Source organism: Schistocerca nitens, chromosome 1 (assembly GCF_023898315.1).
Source record: "Schistocerca nitens isolate TAMUIC-IGC-003100 chromosome 1, iqSchNite1.1, whole genome shotgun sequence".
Lineage (NCBI taxonomy): Eukaryota > Metazoa > Arthropoda > Insecta > Orthoptera > Acrididae > Schistocerca > Schistocerca nitens.
The window spans coordinates 1,309,311,646-1,309,329,326 of NC_064614.1; the positions used below are offsets into that span (position 1 = coordinate 1,309,311,646).

A 17,681-nucleotide genomic window follows, 5' to 3' on the forward strand; every position below is an offset into this window, starting at 1 on the left:
TTTCATGTCCCTCGACTCTTATAACTGCTATCTGGTTTCTGTACTAATTGTAAATAGCCTTTCGCTCCCTGTATTTTACTCCTGCCACCTTCAGAATTTGAAAGAGAGTATTCCAATCAACATTGTCAAAAGCTTTCTCTAAGTCTACAAATGCTAGAAACGTACGTTTGCCTTTCCTTAATCTTTCTTCTAAGATAAGTCGTAGGGTCAGTATTGCCTCATGTGTTCCAACATTTCTACGGAATCCAAACTGATCTTCCCCGAGGTCGGCTTCTATCAGATTTTCCATTCGTGTGTACAGAATTCACGTTAGTATTTTGCAGCTGTGACTTATTAAACTGATAGTTCGGTAATTTTCACATCTGTCAACACCTGCTTTCTTTGGGATTGGAATTATTATATTCTTCTTGAAGTCTGAGGGGTATTTCACCTGTATCATACATCTTGCTCACCAGATGGTAGAGTTTTGTCAGGACTGGCTCTCCCAAGGCTGTCAGTAGTTCTAATGGAATGTTGTCTACTCTGGGGGCCTTGTTTCGACTCAGGTCTTTCAGTGCTCTGTCAAACTCTTCACGCAGTATCATATCTCCCATCTCATCTTCATCTACATCCTCTTCCATTTCCATAAAATTGTCCTCAAGTACATCGCCCTTGTATAAACACTCTATATACTCCTTCCACCTTTCTGCTTTCCCTTCTTTGCTTAGAACTGGGTTTCCATCAAAGCTCTTGATATTCATGCAAGTGGTTCTCCTTTCTCCAAAGGTCTCTTTAATTTTCCTGTAGGCAGTATCTATCTTACCCCTAGTGAGATAAGCCTCTACATCGTTACATTTGTCCTCTAGTCATCCCTGCTTAGCCATTTTGTACTGCCTGTCGATATCATTTTTGAGAAGTTTGTATTCCTTTTTGCCTGCTTCACTTGCTGCATTTTTGTACTTTCTCCTTTCATCAATTAAATTCAGTATCTCTTCTGTTACCCAAGGGTTTCTACTAGCCCTCGTCTTTTTACCTCTTTGATCCTCTGCTGCCTTCACTATTTCATTCCTCAAAGCTACCCATTCTTCTTCTACTGTATTTCTTTCCCCCATTCTGGTATTGTGAGGCCAAAAGTGCAGGAGGTCAGGTCCATGTGTAGGAGGATAAGAGTGGAGAAACTTCAGGATAAGGAAATCAGACACAAGTACATAACAGTGATCACAGAAAGGTACCAGTTAGTTGAATGTAGTCAATTGCAGTCACTGGAAAAGGAATGGACAAGGTACAGGGACACAGTACTAGAAGTGGCCAAAGAATGTCTTGGAACAGTAATGTGTAAAGGTAGGATGAAGCAAACAGCTTGGTGGAAAGTGTAATTAGCAGTCTTCGAAAGGGAGGTAAGAAGGAAATGACAAGTATTTTGGACAGGTCAGGTAAACTGCTGGTGAATCCTGTTGATGCCTTAGGCAGATGGAGGGAATATTTTGAAGAGTTGCTCAATGTAGGTGAAAATACGATCAGTAATGTTTCAGATTTCGATGTACAATGGGACAGGAATGATGATGGAAATAGGATCACATTTGAGGAAGTGGAGAAAATTGTCAATAGATTGCAGTGCAATAAAGCGGCTGGGGTGGATGAAATTAAGTCAGAACTCATCAAATACAGTGGAATGTCAGGTCTTAAAGGGCTACACAGGATAATTGAAATGGTGTGGGAGTCGGGACAGGTTCCATCAGACTGGACGAGAGCAGTAATCACACCAATCTTTAAACATGGAAACAGAAAAGATTGTAACAACTACAGAGGTATCTCTTTGATCAGCGTTGTGGGTAAAATCTTCTCAGGTATTGTTGAAAGGAAAGTGCAAGTATTAGTTGAGGACAAATTGGATGAAAATCAGTGTGGGTTGAGGCCTCTAAGAGGTTGTCAGGACCAGATCTTTAGCTTACGGCAAATAATGGAGACGCGTTACGAGTGGAATAGGGAATTGTATCTATGTTTTATAGATCTAGAAAAGGCATATGACCGGGTTCCTAGGAGGAAGTTATTGTCTGTTCTACGTGATTATGGAATAGGAGGCAAACTTCTGCAAGCAATTAAAGGTCTTTACATAGATAGTCAGGCAGCAGTTAGAGTTGACTGTAAATTGAGTCCACGGTTCAGAGTAGTTTCAGGAGTAAGACAAGGCCGCAACCTGTCTCCACTGTTGTTCATATTATTTATGGATCATATGTTGAAAACAATAGACTGGCTGGGTGAGATTAAGATAGGTGAACACAAAATAAGCAGTCTCGCATATGCGGATGACTTAGTTGTGATGGCAGATTCTAATGAAAGTTTGCAAAGTAATATTTCAGAGCTAGATCAGAAATGTAAGGACTATGGTATGAAGATTAGCATCTCCAAAACAAAAGTAATGTCAGTGGGAAAGAGATATAAACGGATTGAGTGCCAAATAGGAGGAACAAAGTTAGAACAGGTGGACGGTTTCAAGTACTTAGGATGTGTATTCTCACAGGATGGCAACATAGTGAAAGAACTGGAAGCGAGGTGTAGCAAAGCTAATGCAGTGAGCGCTCAGCTACGATCTACTCTCTTCTGCAAGAAGGAAGTCAGTACCAAGACTAAGTTATCTGTGCATTGTTCAATCTTTCGACCAACTTTGTTGTATGGGAGCGAAAGCTGGGTGGATTCAGGTTACCTTATCAATGAGGTTGAGGTTACGGATATGAAAGTAGCTAGGATGATTGCAGGTACTAGTAGATGGGAACAATGGCAGGAGGGTGTGCACAATGAGGAAATCAAAGAAAAACTGGGAATGAACTCTATAGATGTAGCAGTAAGGGCGAACAGGCTTAGATGGTGGGGTCATGTTACACGCATGGGAGAAACAAGGTTACCCAAGAAACTCATGGGTTTAGCAGTAGAGGGTAGGAGGAGTCGGGGTAGACCAAGGAGATGATGATTCCTGTCAATTGTTCCCTTATGCTCTCCCTGAAACTCTGTACAACCTCTGGTTCTTTCAGTTTATCCAGGTCCCATCTCCTTAAATTCCCACCTTTTTGCAGTTTCTTCAGTTTTAATCTACAGGTCATAACCAATAGATTGTGGTCAGAGTCCACATCTGCCCTGGAAATGTCTTACAATTTAAAACCTGGTTCCTAAATCTCTGTCTTACCATTATATAATCTATCTGATACCTTTTAGTATCTCCAGGGTTCTTCCATGTATACAACCTTCTTTCATGATTCTTAAACCAAGTGTTAGCTATGACTAAGTTATGCTCTGCGCAAAATTCTACCAGGCGGCTTCCTCTTTCGTTTCTTAGCCCCAATCCATATTCACCTACTATGTTTCCTTCTCTCCCTTTTCCTACTCTTGAATTCCAGTCACCCATTACTATTAAATTTTCGTCTCCCTTCACTACCTGAATAGTCCATAGACATATCATATCCAAGGCTGAGGCTTTTTCCTGCACTTGCTAATTTCAGTGAAACCTCATCTGAAAAAGAAATTGTTCTGAGTCATGTCCAGAGCTCTTCAGATTGTATGGGAATGTTCTAAATTTTTGACTGGTGGTTTCTCTCTGAGACAGAGGAGTGTCTGTATTTTGAAGGACAATGAATAAGGACAAAAAGAACAATGAGCCCTTTGTACATTCTCACAATACAGATACAAAGGTTTGTAATTTGTCTAATTATCACATGGTCTATTACTGATTTTGGATGACCAGGAGATTGTACTCATGTGTATTTGTGGATTGATTTATGTTCCTTCTATCCATTTTTGTTACTTCAAAAGGTTTTGTTGCCAGAGCTTGTGTTTTGGGCTATCCTCCATATAAAACATAACAAGTTCAATATTTATTCTTTGCACAGGCAATATTACAAACAGGATAAATTGCTACTCACCATATAGAGGAGATATTGAGACTCGTACAGGAACAATAAAAATAATGCTATACGTTTGAACATTCGGCCAAAAGGTCTCCTTCTAAAGCAAAAAAAACAAAAACAAAAAAAAAAAAAAAACCACACACACACACACACACACACACACACACACACACACACACACACACACACACATGTGACCAATGTCTCTGGCCACAGAGGCCTGACTGCGAGGAATTGTGCCTGATGGGAGAAGCAATCTGTGCATTGTAGGAATAAGGAGTAAGCTGGGGTGGGGTGGAAGAGAGATAACAGGGTAGAGGTGGGGAAGCATGCTGGGATGCGGTGAGGACAGGATAGGGCTGCTACACGTAGATGGGAGCTATGGGGAGGGGGCACAGGAGGGGGCGGGGGGAGAGAAGTAGAGGAAGGGAGAAGAGACTGGTGGGTGAGTTGGTGGAACAGAAGCCTGTGAAGTGCTGAAGTGGGAGCGAAGACCTACCTATCGAGGTAGGTGAAGGGCAGGGACTAATAAAGGCTGAGGCCAGAGGGGGAGGGGTTATGGGAACCCGAGATGTATTGCAGGGAGAGTTCTCATCTGCACAGTTTAGAAAAGCCCGTGTTGGTAGGAAGGATCCAGATGGTGCAAGCTGTGAAGCTGTTACTGAACTGAAGTACACTGTGTTGGGAATCCTGTTTAGCAACTAGGTGGACCAGCCGTCTTTCGGCCACCGTTTGTCAGTGGCCATTTGTGCGGACAGACATCTTGTTCGTTGTCATGCCCACAGAGAAAGCAGAATTGTTGCAAGTTAGTTTGTAGAGCACATGACTGCTTTCACAGGTAGCACTGCCTTTGATGGGATAGGTGATGCTTGTGGCTGGACTGGGAAAGATGGTGGTGGGAGATGTATGGGACAGGTTTTGCATCTAGGCCTATTGCAGGAACATGAGCCACGAGGTAAGGGGTTCGTGGCAGGAGTGGACAAGGATACTGTGTAGGTTTGGCGGGTGGGAGGGTAACACTGTGGGAGATATGGAAATGATAGTGGGTAGGATATTTCTCATTTCAGGGCACAATGAGAGGTAGTCAACACCCTGATGGAAAAGTGACTCATTTGCTTCATTCCTGGGTGGTACTGAGTCTCAAGTGGAGTGCTCCTTTGTGGCCAGACATTGGAAATGTTGGAGACGGTAAGTGACATGCGAGAATTCACACCACATCTGTCTCTGTACAAGGTTGAGAGGGAAATTTCAGTCTGTGAAGGCCTCAGAGAGACCCTCAATATATTTTGAGATGGACTGCTCATCACTACAGATGTGATGGCCACAGCTGTCTACACTGTATGGAAAGGACTTCTGGATATGGAATTGATGGCAGCTGTTGAAGTGGAGGTATTGCTGGTGGTTAGTAGGTTGATATGAATGGAGATACTGAAGTAGCCATATCTGGGGTGGAGGTCAACATCAAAGAAGGTGGTGTGTCGAGTTGACGAGGACCAGGTTTTCGTTGTGCCTGTCTGCAGCTCAACATTTCATCTACATGGTGAGTAGCAATCTATCCTTTTCATAATACTGTCACTAGTCCATCCTGGATTTTCCACTGTTTTATTCTTTGTACAGTACATTCATTAGGTCTTTCAGTAATCTTTGTTCTGTCAATTTTTTTTCCCTTAACACTGTCATACTTATTCTTTTTCTTTAGCCTTCTGGCATCGTCATTTGCAGCACCCCACCATGAAAATTATAGCATGGCAGCTTTCAACTATCTTTGTACCTCTTCTGTAGTCATTTCTAATCAAACGAAACTTCACTTTGGGCCGTGTGCTTCCTGTTTACACCAGAGTACATATGCACATACCAGTGCTTGTCTTCTGTTTGTTTACTCACTGACAAAGTCACACTATAACGTATTACGGTATTAGTGCTTGTTGCTTCAAAGCCTTCACATGCTGGAATAATATAATTTTCAGTTATATTCGACAGCATCCTTGGGTGACACACTACTGAAAATGACATTTTTCCAAACTACAATAATCACACATGATTACCAGTTTGAGTTGTCAATAGCAATCACATTCAGATCATATTACTGACATCACAATACATTAACAGATTACTATAAAGACGTGCAGATCAAAAGTGAACTGACACTGTGAACCAAAACTGGTAACTAAGTGTAAACAGAATTTTTTTTAAGACATTACAGTGATTCATCTTCATAATTACATAAATTATTGTTCTATACCAATGATACTTGTAATAAGCCAAATCACACAAAAATTATCATCCAGATACAGACATTTTCACAGAGCGCAAATCCTACTCCCGTTTTCACATTGTCTCAGTTCATTATAGGCCAATGTGCTTAGATATCAGTCACACTTTTTATATGGAGGTCTGATTTTAGCACATGAAAAGAACACTCAAACCGAAGTTAAAAATTCTTGTCAAATCTCTGTTTATTACGAAAAGAGCACTGACAAATGTGTACTGCGAGTTTTACCCAGTAGTTCACTCTTTATGTGTAGATTACAATTAACTAGTCACTTGCATTCCACTTATTCCAATAAGTTTTCAACAGAAACTAGAACTATTTTCTTTTATGGTGGAACAATTCCCACTTTTGCATCACCACTCCTTTCAACAAGAAGTCAATAAACTACGGCAAATGCAGAACGTAATCTTATGAAGAAAAATACTTACGTCACATAATGTGTCATGCAATCGCAGAAGAGAATCAACATCTGAAACTCTGGAGCATTACACTTTGTATTAACTGTGAGGAGGTCCAGGAAAGACTTCAAGCCACAGTTAGGACCTAAACTGCAAATGAACTGCCAAAGGCTGAATAAAATCTTATCCTGATAGCACAAACCTGAAATAATAAGAAAATTTATTAAGTTACATTAGTTAAATACAACTCAATATGAAGAACTATGGAAACTATAGGGTAAGGTGGCCAAACCTTTATGGCTGATGGGGGTATGAGAAGGAATGGATAAAAAAAATTATGACAAAAATAAGCCAAATAAATGAGACAGTAATAATTGCTTATATTTAATGGCAAATCCCTTAACCATAAAGTAAAGTTAGTGTAACTCACTCAGCACAATTAGTCATACCACCCTGCGTCTTTCTGAACAAGCTTGAAAGTGTCCCATTTGTCTACAAATCCAAAGGCAGAGAGATCATATTGTGTTGTGATTTTAACAAATTTTGCCAATATTTCACACACAGTGAGTGATTTGATAAGACTCTTGGCAACTTTCACCATTCTTAACATAGTAAAGGATCCAACTAGAACAAACTGCAACTGAAGCAGTTCTACTCTTTGACCCAGCGTATCACCCACTTATTAATGTGCTGAACTGATTCAGAGGACATACTGACTATCAGAATATCCTATCATGGCTTAGTAAAGGGCAAACAAAGGGCAAGTCATTGTTTGCTTCCATCAACAGAAAGTGAATCAAAGACCCTAGTAGTAGCAACATGTATAAAAATATACTGCTTGCAATGAGGATGGTGTTATTAATAAAACTTAACTATTCATAAACACATTGTATGCCAATATTGCCTTCCCAGCAAAGTTAGTCAAAATACAGGCTGTACATAAAGTCCAAGAACACTTTCAATTGTTTATTGCACAACAGCCAAACATTGTACAGATATTATGCAGATGTCATTTTGAAGAGAAACCCTGAAAGTTTTTTCTTGTATACTAGGAAAGCATAGTTTGGCAATTTGCTGATAGCGTTAGTCGCAACCGTGGCGAGTTCAGGTGCGGAGCGAGCTTTCTGTGTTTTGGAGTTCAACAAAAACAAGTGTGCTACAGCTGTTCAATGGACGTTTAGAACAAAGTATGGTAAGAAGCCATCAACAAGGAACACTGTTTACCACTGGCACAACAAATTCGTTACGACGGGTTGCTTGTGCCCAGCAAAGGTCTCAGATTTAGTGAAGTGAATGTGGAGCACATACAAGAGACATTCATAAGGAGACCAAAGAAATCGATGCGGCTTGCATCCCATGAACTCAAAAATGCTCCAATGACAGTGTGGAAAGTCCTGCAACAGAAGCTGTCTATTATACCACGACGTCATTGAGTTGATTTGTAAGGTGCCACATATACCGTCTGTATATGTATATGTGTATGTCATCACTGTCGTCTCTTCTTTACCTCGTCGATATCAGAGCATGAGAAATCTTTATGTTTGTGTTCACTTATTTGTTGTTGACAACACACAACTACACAGCCATGGTACCACCTGATTTCAGGATATTTAGCTTAATATAGTATAAAGATAGTGGGTTTCAATGCAACGTTATTTAAGTGTGATTTTATTCTTCACTTAATCTTTGAGACTATAAGAACCAGCTACTCTTAATCACGCCCAAAACTCGGCTTGTAATGAGAGCACTTACGACCAGTCTGTCACAATATTAATAATACGTAAGGCTCTACACCACTATAAGAAAATATCACTGTTCATGAAATAACAAAATATACAAATAAACTTCTTTATGTCCTTCCTTTATTCAATCAAATGCTTTCAAAAGTTTACTTCGCATCCACAAATCATTCACACCTCGATGTACAGTGTAAATGTGTGCATGAAAAATAGTACACTGTTTCTGCTGATAACCACATATCAGCTTTTGGGTTGCTAGGCTACTTCGATCAACAGGATTTATATTGGATTTTGAAATTGATCTTTCTATCCAAACTTACGTCCTCCACAATGGCCAATCAACCGTGGGATAACCATCAAATATTCTACCCTTTCGTAATGATTAAGAATTCGCATAAATTGTATTCTCGCAAGTTTGAAGCAAACCATCAGTGGCACGAAAGCAGTCTCGATATCGCGACACACTCGTGACGCTTACTAGCCTGTCACGAAATTGACCTGCACGAAATTGACCTGCATACATCTGCAATAAATTCCAAGGTCATAATTTGCTCCACGCGATTGTATGCAATTGAACTAAGTCACATCAATTATTTCTCGAATCGTAATCACTGATCCTGACACTGACCATTCATACATGCACAATTAACACACTTTTTTTTCTAAGAATCACATCACGTCATCTACATAGTTATTAAAATATTATTCCAAATGACCTCAAACATTTATCGTCATTGTATTTTAATGGTATAATCACAAAAAATATGATTTATTATCGGAAAATAAAACATAACAGATGGCAAACTGCACGTAACTAAATGACAGCTTTGCACAGCATCGGGACTTAATCACGCAAAACCATATAAAGAAATGCCCGAAATCTCAATTTCTCCCTACCAACTGACAGATTCAAATAAGATATTCAAGACTTCATAGATAAATCCCGACCTGTAACGTTTTACTATGAAACCACTCACATTGGAGCTAGTGCAGCTCATTGACGACGATAAAGACTAGCGTTTTGAGTTTTGTTCACAGTTGCAACAACCTGAATGAGGATGGGGATGGCATTGTTGATTGCTTAATTTTTAGTGATGAAGCCACTTTTCACACTAATGCGAAAGTGAACAGGCATAACTGTCGAATCTGGAATACAAAGCACCCACACGAATACATTGAACTTAAGCGTGGTTCCACAAAGGTAAATGTTTTTTGTGCCTTGTCATGTCGAAAACTGTACGGGCCAATCTTCTTTGCCGAGAGCGCTGTCACTGGATATTCCTACTTGGACATGTTGCAGCAATGGCTGATGTCTCCATTGAACTTTCCATTCACCTTTCAGCAGGATGGGGCTCGACCCCATTTTCATCGTGAAGTTTGTGGGTAGTTGACCACAGAACTGCCGCATCGATGAATTGGTCATGCTACATAAGGGGACAGCTGTTTCATGAAATTGCCTCCTGATCATCAGATCTCACTCCGTGTGACTTTTGTTTGTGGTTACACATTAAAGATCTTGTGTATGTACCACCTCTACCACGTGATGTAGCAGAGCTCTGGGAAGAGAACACAGGAAGCAACTGCCACAGTCGATGATGCCATGCTGGGACAGGTATGGCAGGAATTCAATTACCGTACTGACATCTGCCAGGTAACTCACGGTTCGCATATCGAAAGTTTGTAAAAAAACTTTCAGAGTTTCTCTTCAAAATGCAATATGTATGACATCTGTACAATGTTTAGTTCTTGTGAAATAAATAGCTGAAAGTGTTCCCAGACTTTACGTACACACTGTATTACAGTCGGTCAGGAGATCTCATACTGGTTGCATCACAAGGAGTGTAAGAACATCATGTAAAACTAAGCGGTCACTATATAGTAATGTGTAACTACAAATGATCGCCATTTCCAGTCATTTTAAAATGTACAAGAAGATCTTTTGTATGATAGTAAACAACTAGTAAATAGATTCTAAATAAATGAATCCAGTAACAAACGTACATCTGTGTGGGATCTTGTAAGAAACACTTTATAAACTGATATCATGCATAAAACATCCTCTTGAATATAAAGGTTAATAAATAACAAACATCAAACACATTTGCGACACATTTAATACACATCTTTCAGGTATATCTATCAGCCTTTCAGTAGTTGTTCCCCTTCAACAAAATATTTCCCTCCACAACACGTTGTGGAGGGAATTTAAAAAAATCCCTCTCATGCGGCCTGAACAGTTTAACTGAGTACAAATAATAAAATGTGTTGTAAAATCACTAAGCAATATAATCAACTGCTTCATCGGTACTGGGGTTTTTCCACATCTGCCAAAATCTCCACCGCAGTTCTACTAAACGAGTGGACTAACATGAAATCAATAACTAATGAGCTACTTCCCTCCTCCCAACAGTGTCCACAGTAACAGAGAAAAACTGTGTATACTCGACTAATGTCCCTTCTTGAAAGTTGGTTAGTTGGTTTAAAAGAGGGTGGAAAGGGACCAAACTATGAGGACATCGGCCCCTCGTTCCTAATAAAACAATGCCACAAGTGTGAGAATAAATTAGACAAGACACATAACACAAAACAGGAAGAAAGGAAAGACCACAAGAGCGAAGGAAAGGCAACGAACACTAAAAGGGTCAAAAGAGGACAAGAAAACAACAGAGAGAGGCAAGAAACAGAAGAGAGTAAAACAAGGAAGCAGATTACAGTGGCTGGCCGACCACGAAGATAAAAAGGAAAAGCCAGCCACCCTGCAACACATTAAAACTGCGATCCTAAAAACACTAGGGTGGAGGACACAGGCGCTAAAACTCAGATCGAATGATAAAACCCACCCCCACAAATGAAATGTAAAACCAAATCAGCCGATGAGGCGTCGTCTGCTAAAATCAATGATAACGAGTCCGGCAATCGAAGATGAAGTCGCAGGGCAGCCGAAAAAGGATAGAGCAGAAGAATACGGGCCTCTGTCAACCGGGTGCCGCACCGACACTGAGGTGGGTCTTCACGGCGCAGGAGGCAGCCGTGGGACACCCAGGCACGGGTAATGCAGAGCCTGCAGAGAACCACAGAGTCCCTGCAAGAGGTGCTCGTCGAGGACTTCCACACATTCGTGGTCCCCTTAATGGCTCGCAGTTTGTTGTGCGTACTGAGATTTTGCCATTCCGTCTCCCAAAGATGAAAAACCTTGCGGTGTAATAACGAATGCAGGTCAGTTGCGGGGATGCCCATCTGCAGAAGTGGTTTCCGTGTAGCCTGTTTGGCCAGCTCGTCAGCAAGTTCACTGCCGGGGAATCCGACGTGACCGGGGATCCGGACCGACACGACCGAATGACTGGACCGTTCTGGGGCACAGACGCGATTCCCGGACGGACGCTACCGAAGGATGACGAAGGTAGCACTCGTCAATAGTTTTCAGGCTGCTCGAGGAGTCAGTACGTAGAAGAAAAGACTCCCCAGGGAATGAAACGAGATACTGAAGTGCACAATAAATGGGGACCAGCTCTGCATTGCACACACTGCTGCCATCGGGTAAGGAATGTTGTTCAATATGGCTGCCATAAACGTAGGCAAAACCGACGCCACCATCAGCCATTGAGCCGCCAGTGTAAACCACTTCGGAGCCCCAGAACACATCAAGAAACGAGAGGAAGTGACAGCAGAGAGCCACAGGGTTAATGGAGTCCTTAGGGCAACGTGAAAGGTCCAGACAATGCCGCAGCCAGGCCTATACCGTGGAGACATACGTGAACTGCAAATAGAGATGGTAAGGGGAAGGAATCCAGTTCGGAGAGAAGGAACCGCACGCGAACCGCAATCGTTAGCCCCAAACTGGGCCGCCGATGTGTGAGATGGACTGCCGCGGGCGGGAAAAGGGGACTGTAATTCGGATGCTCGGGGGAACTATGAATGTTTGCTGTGTAACTGGCGAGCAGTTGCACACGTCTGATCTGCAATGGAGGGACACCAGCCCCCACCAGTATGCTGGTCACTGGACTCGTCCTAAAAGCTCCTGTCGCTAGTCGAACCCCGCAGTGGTGCACAGGGTCGAGTAAATGCAACACTGAATGTGCTGCTGAACTATAAACCACACTCCCATAGTCAATTCGGGATTGGACAAGGGCTCTGTAGAGCCGCAGCCCAATTGGCATTGCTCAGGCAACGGAGGGCATTGAGGTGCTCCCAGCACCTCTGCTTAAGCTGACTAAGATGAGAGAGCCGAGTCAATCGAGCGTCGAAAACCAGTCTCCACTACAGTGAGTGAATCATCATTAAGGTAAAGTGCAGGTTCCGGCTGAACGGTATGACGCCGACAGAAGTGCGTGACACACGACTTTGCGACTGAAAACTGGAAGCCGTGGGCTAGAGCCCATGACTGCGCCTGGTCCATGGCTCCCCGTAAGCGACGCTCATCACGACCAGTACAGGAGTGGCTGTACGAAATGCAGAAGTCGTCTGTATACAGAGACGGTGAGACGGAGGGCCCTACAGCTGCTGCTAGACAGTTAATGGCCACTAAAAATAGAGAGACACTTAATACAGAGCCCTGTGCGACTCTATTTTCCTGGATATGGACGGATCTATGGGAGGCACAAACTTGAACGTGGAAAGTACAGAGCGACAGGAAGTTTTGGATAAAAATAGGGAGCGGCCCCAGAGACTCCACTCATACAATGTGGAAAGAATATGATGTCACCAGGTCGTGTCGTACGCTTTACGTAAGTCGAAAAAGACGGCAACAAGGTGCTGCCATCTGGAAAAGTCTGTTTGGGTTGCAGACTCAATGGATACAAGATTATCAGTGCCAGAGCGATACTGGCGGAAGCCACCCTGACATCGAGCCAGCAAGCCACGTGACTCCATGACCCAACCCAACCGCCGACATATCATACATTCCAGCCACTTACAAAGAATGTTGGTGAGGTAGATGGGCCGATAGCTATCCACACCAAGCGGGTTTTTCCCAGGTTTGAGCATCGGAATGATGCTGCTCTCCTGCCATTGCGATGGAAAGATGCCATCGCACCAGATCCGAGATGTCGCTTGTAGTCAGATGAGAGATGTTTAATCATCTGGCTGTGGATCAGATCAGGCCCAGTAGCTGCGTTGGGGCAATGTGCAAGGGCACTGAGGAGCTCCCACTCTGTTAACGGGCCATTATAGGATTCACTGCAGCATGTAGTGAATGAGAGGACATTCCCTTACAGCCACTGTTTGAGTGTGCGAAAGGCTGGGAGGTAATTCTCTGATACAGAGGCTCGAGCAAAGTGCTCGGCAATTGGGTTTGCGTCGGTAGATAACATGCCATTTATGGTAACACCAGGGACACCTGTTGGGGCCTGGTACCCGAAAAGATATTTGATCTTTGCCCAGACTTGTAAAGGTGGTGTATGGCACCCAATGGTCGAGATGTATCTCTCCCAACACTCCTGCTTCCGTCATCTGATAAGGCAGCAAACATGGGCACGGAGCCATTTAAAGGCTTTGAGGTGCTCCAGGGAAGGGTGCCGCTTATGCCACTATAGAGATCGCCGATGCTACTTAATTGCTTCAGCAACCTCTGGCAACCACCAAGGGACTGTCTTACGCCTTGGGCACCCTACAGAGTGAGGGATCGCATTTCCTGCCTCAGAAACAATTATTGTAGTCACCTGCTCAACCATCACATTGATGTTACCGTCTCGGGGACATTCAACCGTGACAGCAGAGGTGAAAGTTTCCCAGTCCGCCTTGTTTAAAGCTCATCTGGGTAGCCGTCTGTGGGTCTGACACTGGGGCAGTGACAGGAAGATGGGGAAGTGGTCACTACCATACAGGTGGCCATGTGCTCTCCAGTGGATAGATGGGAGAAGTCCTAGGCTGAAAATTGATATATCAATGGCCGAGCCACATTGAAATGTGTGGTGGACCCAGTATTTAAGAAACAGAGGTCGGACAAAGACAGTAAAGTTTCGACATCTCTGCCTTGGTCAGTAAACATGGTGCCACCCCACAAGGGGTTGTTGTTGTTGTTGTGGTCTTCAGTCCTGAGACTGGTTTGATGCAGCTCTCCATGCTACTCTATCCTGTGCAAGCTTCTTCATCTCCCAGTACCTACTGCAACCTACATCCTTCTGAATCTGCTTAGTGTATTGATCTCTTGGTCTCCCTCTACAATTTTTACCCTCCACGCTGCCCTCCAATGCTAAATTTGTGATCCCTTGATGCCTCAAAACATGTCCTACCAACCGATCCCTTCTTCTAGTCAAGTTGTGCCACAAACTTCTCTTCTCCCCAATCCTATTCAATACCTCCTCATTAGTTACGTGATCTACCCACCTTATCTTCAGCATTCTTCTGTAGCACCACATTTCGAAAGCTTCTATTCTCTTCTTGTCCAAACTGGTTATCGTCCATGTTTCACTTCCATACATGGCTACACTCCATACAAATACTTTCAGAAACGACTTCCTGACACTTAAATCTATACTCGATGTTAACAAATTTCTCTTCTTCAGAAACGCTTTCCTTGCCATTGCCAGTCTACATTTTATATCCTCTCTACTTCGACCATCATCAGTTATTTTACTCCCTAAATAGCAAAACTCCTTTACTACTTTAAGTGTCTCATTTCCTAATCTAATCCCCTCAGCATCACCCGATTTAATTTGACTACATTCCATTATCCTCGTTTTGTTTTTGTTGATGTTCATCTTATATCCTCCTTTCAAGACACTGTCCATTCCGTTCAACTGCTCTTCCAAGTCCTTTGCTGTCTCTGACAGAATTACAATGTCATCGGCGAACCTCAAAGTTTTTACTTCTTCTCCATGAATTTTAATACCTACTCCGAATTTTTCTTTTGTTTCCTTTACTGCTTGCTCAATATACAGATTGAATAACATCGGGGAGAGGCTACAACCCTGTCTCACTCCTTTCCCAACCACTGCTTCCCTTTCATGCCCCTCGACTCTTATAACTGCCGTCTGGTTTCTGTACAAATTGTAAATAGCCTTTCGCTCCCTGTATTTTACCCCTGCCACCTTCAGAATTTGAAAGAGAGTATTCCAGTTAACGTTGTCAAAAGCTTTCTCTAAGTCTACAAATGCTAGAAACGTAGGTTTGCCTTTTCTTAATCTTTCTTCTAAGATAAGTCGTACGGTTAGTATTGCCTCACGTGTTCCAACATTTCTACGGAATCCAAACTGATCTTCCCCGAGGTCCGCTTCTACCAGTTTTTCCATTCGTCTGTAAAGAATTCGCGTTAGTATTTTGCAGCTGTGACTTATTAAACTGATAGTTCGGTAATTTTCACATCTGTCAACACCTGCTTTCTTTGGTATTGGAATTATTATATTCTTCTTGAAGTCTGTGGGTATTTCGCCTGTCTCATACATCTTGCTCACCAGATGGTAGAGTTTTGTCATGACTGGCTCTCCCAAGGCCATCAGTAGTTCTAATGGAATGTTGTCTACTCCCGGGGCCTTGTTTCGACTCAGGTCTTTCAGTGCTCTGTCAAACTCTTCACGCAGTATCTTATCTCCTATTTCATCTTCATCTACATCCTCTTCCATTTCCATAATACTGTCCTCAAGTACATCGCCCTTGTATAAACCCTCCATATACTCCTTCCACCTTTCTGCATTCCCTTCTTTGCTTAAAACTGGGTTGCCATCTGAGCTCTTGATATTCATACAAGTGGTTCTCTTCTCTCCAAAGGTCTCTTTAATTTTCCTGTAGGCAGTATCTATCTTACCCCTAGTGAGACAAGCCTCTACATCCTTACATTTGTCCTCTAGCCATCCCTGCTTAGCCATTTTCCACTTCCTGTCGATATCATTTTTGAGACGTTTGTATTCCCTTTTGCCTGCTTCATTTACTGCATTTTTATATTTTCTCCTTTCATCAATTAAATTCAATATTTCTTCTGTTACCCAAGGATTTCTATTAGCCCTCGTCTTTTTACCTACTTGATCCTCTGCTGCCTTCACTACTTCATCCCTCAGAGCTACCCATTCTTCTTCTACTGTATTTCTTTCCCCCATTCCTGTCAATTGTTCCCTTATGCTCTCCCTGAAACTCTCTACAACCTCTGGTTCTTTCAGTTTATCCAGGTCCCATCTCCTTAAATTCCCACCTTTTTGCAGTTTCTTCAGTTTCAATCTGCAGTTCATAACCAATAGATTGTGGTCAGAATCCACATCTGCCCCTGGAAATGTCTTACAATTTAAAACCTGGTTCCTAAATCTCTGTCTTACCATTATATAATCTATCTGATACCTATTAGTATCTCCAGGATTCTTCCAGGTATACAACCTTCTTTTATGATTCTTGAACCAAGTGTTAGCTATGATTAAGTTATGCTCTGTGCAAAATTCTACAAGGCGGCTTCCTCTTTCATTTCTTCCCCCCAATCCATATTCACCTACTATGTTTCCTTCTCTCCCTTTTCCTACAGACGAATTCCAGTCACCCATGACTATTAAATTTTCGTCTCCCTTCACTACCTGAATAATTTCTTTTATCTCGTCATACATTTCATCAATTTCTTCATCATCTGCAGAGCTAGTTGGCATATAAACTTGTAGTACTGTAGTAGGCATGGGCTTTGTGTCTATCTTGGCCACAATAATGCGTTCACTATGCTGTTTGTAGTAGCTAACCCACACTCCTATTTTTTTTATTCATTATTAAACCTACTCCTGCATTACCCCTATTTGATTTTGTATTTATAACCCTGTAATCACCTGACCAAAAGTCTTGTTCCTCCTGCCACCGAACTTCACTAATTCCCACTATATCTAACTTTAACCTATCCATTTCCCTTTTTAAATTTTCTAACCTACCTGCCCGATTAAGGGATCTGACATTCCACGCTCCGATCCGTAGAATGCCAGTTTTCTTTCTCCTGATAACGACGTCCTCTTGAGTAGTCCCCGCCCGGAGATCCGAATGGGGGACTATTTTACCTCCGGAATATTTTACCCAAGAGGACGCCATCATCATTTAATCATACAGTAAAGCTGCATGTCCTCGGGAAAAATTACGGCTGTAGTTTCCCCTTGCTTTCAGCCGTCCACAAGGGGTTATCGGCATTAAAATCTCCCAAAAGTAGGAAAGGTTTAGGGAGTTGATCAGTCAGTGCAACTAATACATTCAGGGGTACTGCACCATTTGGAGGAAGATATACATTGCAAACCATTATTTCCCGTGTTGTTCTTATTCTGAGAGCAACAGCTTCAAGAGGGGTTTGAAGGTGCACAGGTTCACTACAGACTGAGTTTAGGACATAAACGCAAACTCCACCTGACACTTGATTATAGTCGCAACAGTTCCTGTAATATCCCTTATAGCCACGAAGGGCAGGCGTCCACATTGCCAGGAGCCAGGTTTCCTGGAGGGCAATGCA

At 42.5% G+C, this 17,681-nt stretch overlaps 1 protein-coding gene across 1 annotated transcript in view; it reads right to left on the minus strand.

The window, feature by feature from the left end:
- Nucleotides 1–17,681, minus strand: part of LOC126202743 (ubiquitin-protein ligase E3B) — a 312,843-nt gene that overhangs the window by 195,385 nt on the left and 99,777 nt on the right. The window contains exon 7 of the mRNA XM_049936890.1: nucleotides 6,579–6,750. Within this exon, the coding sequence (XP_049792847.1) occupies nucleotides 6,579–6,750 (172 nt within the window). The remainder of the gene's footprint in view (nucleotides 1–6,578; nucleotides 6,751–17,681) is intronic.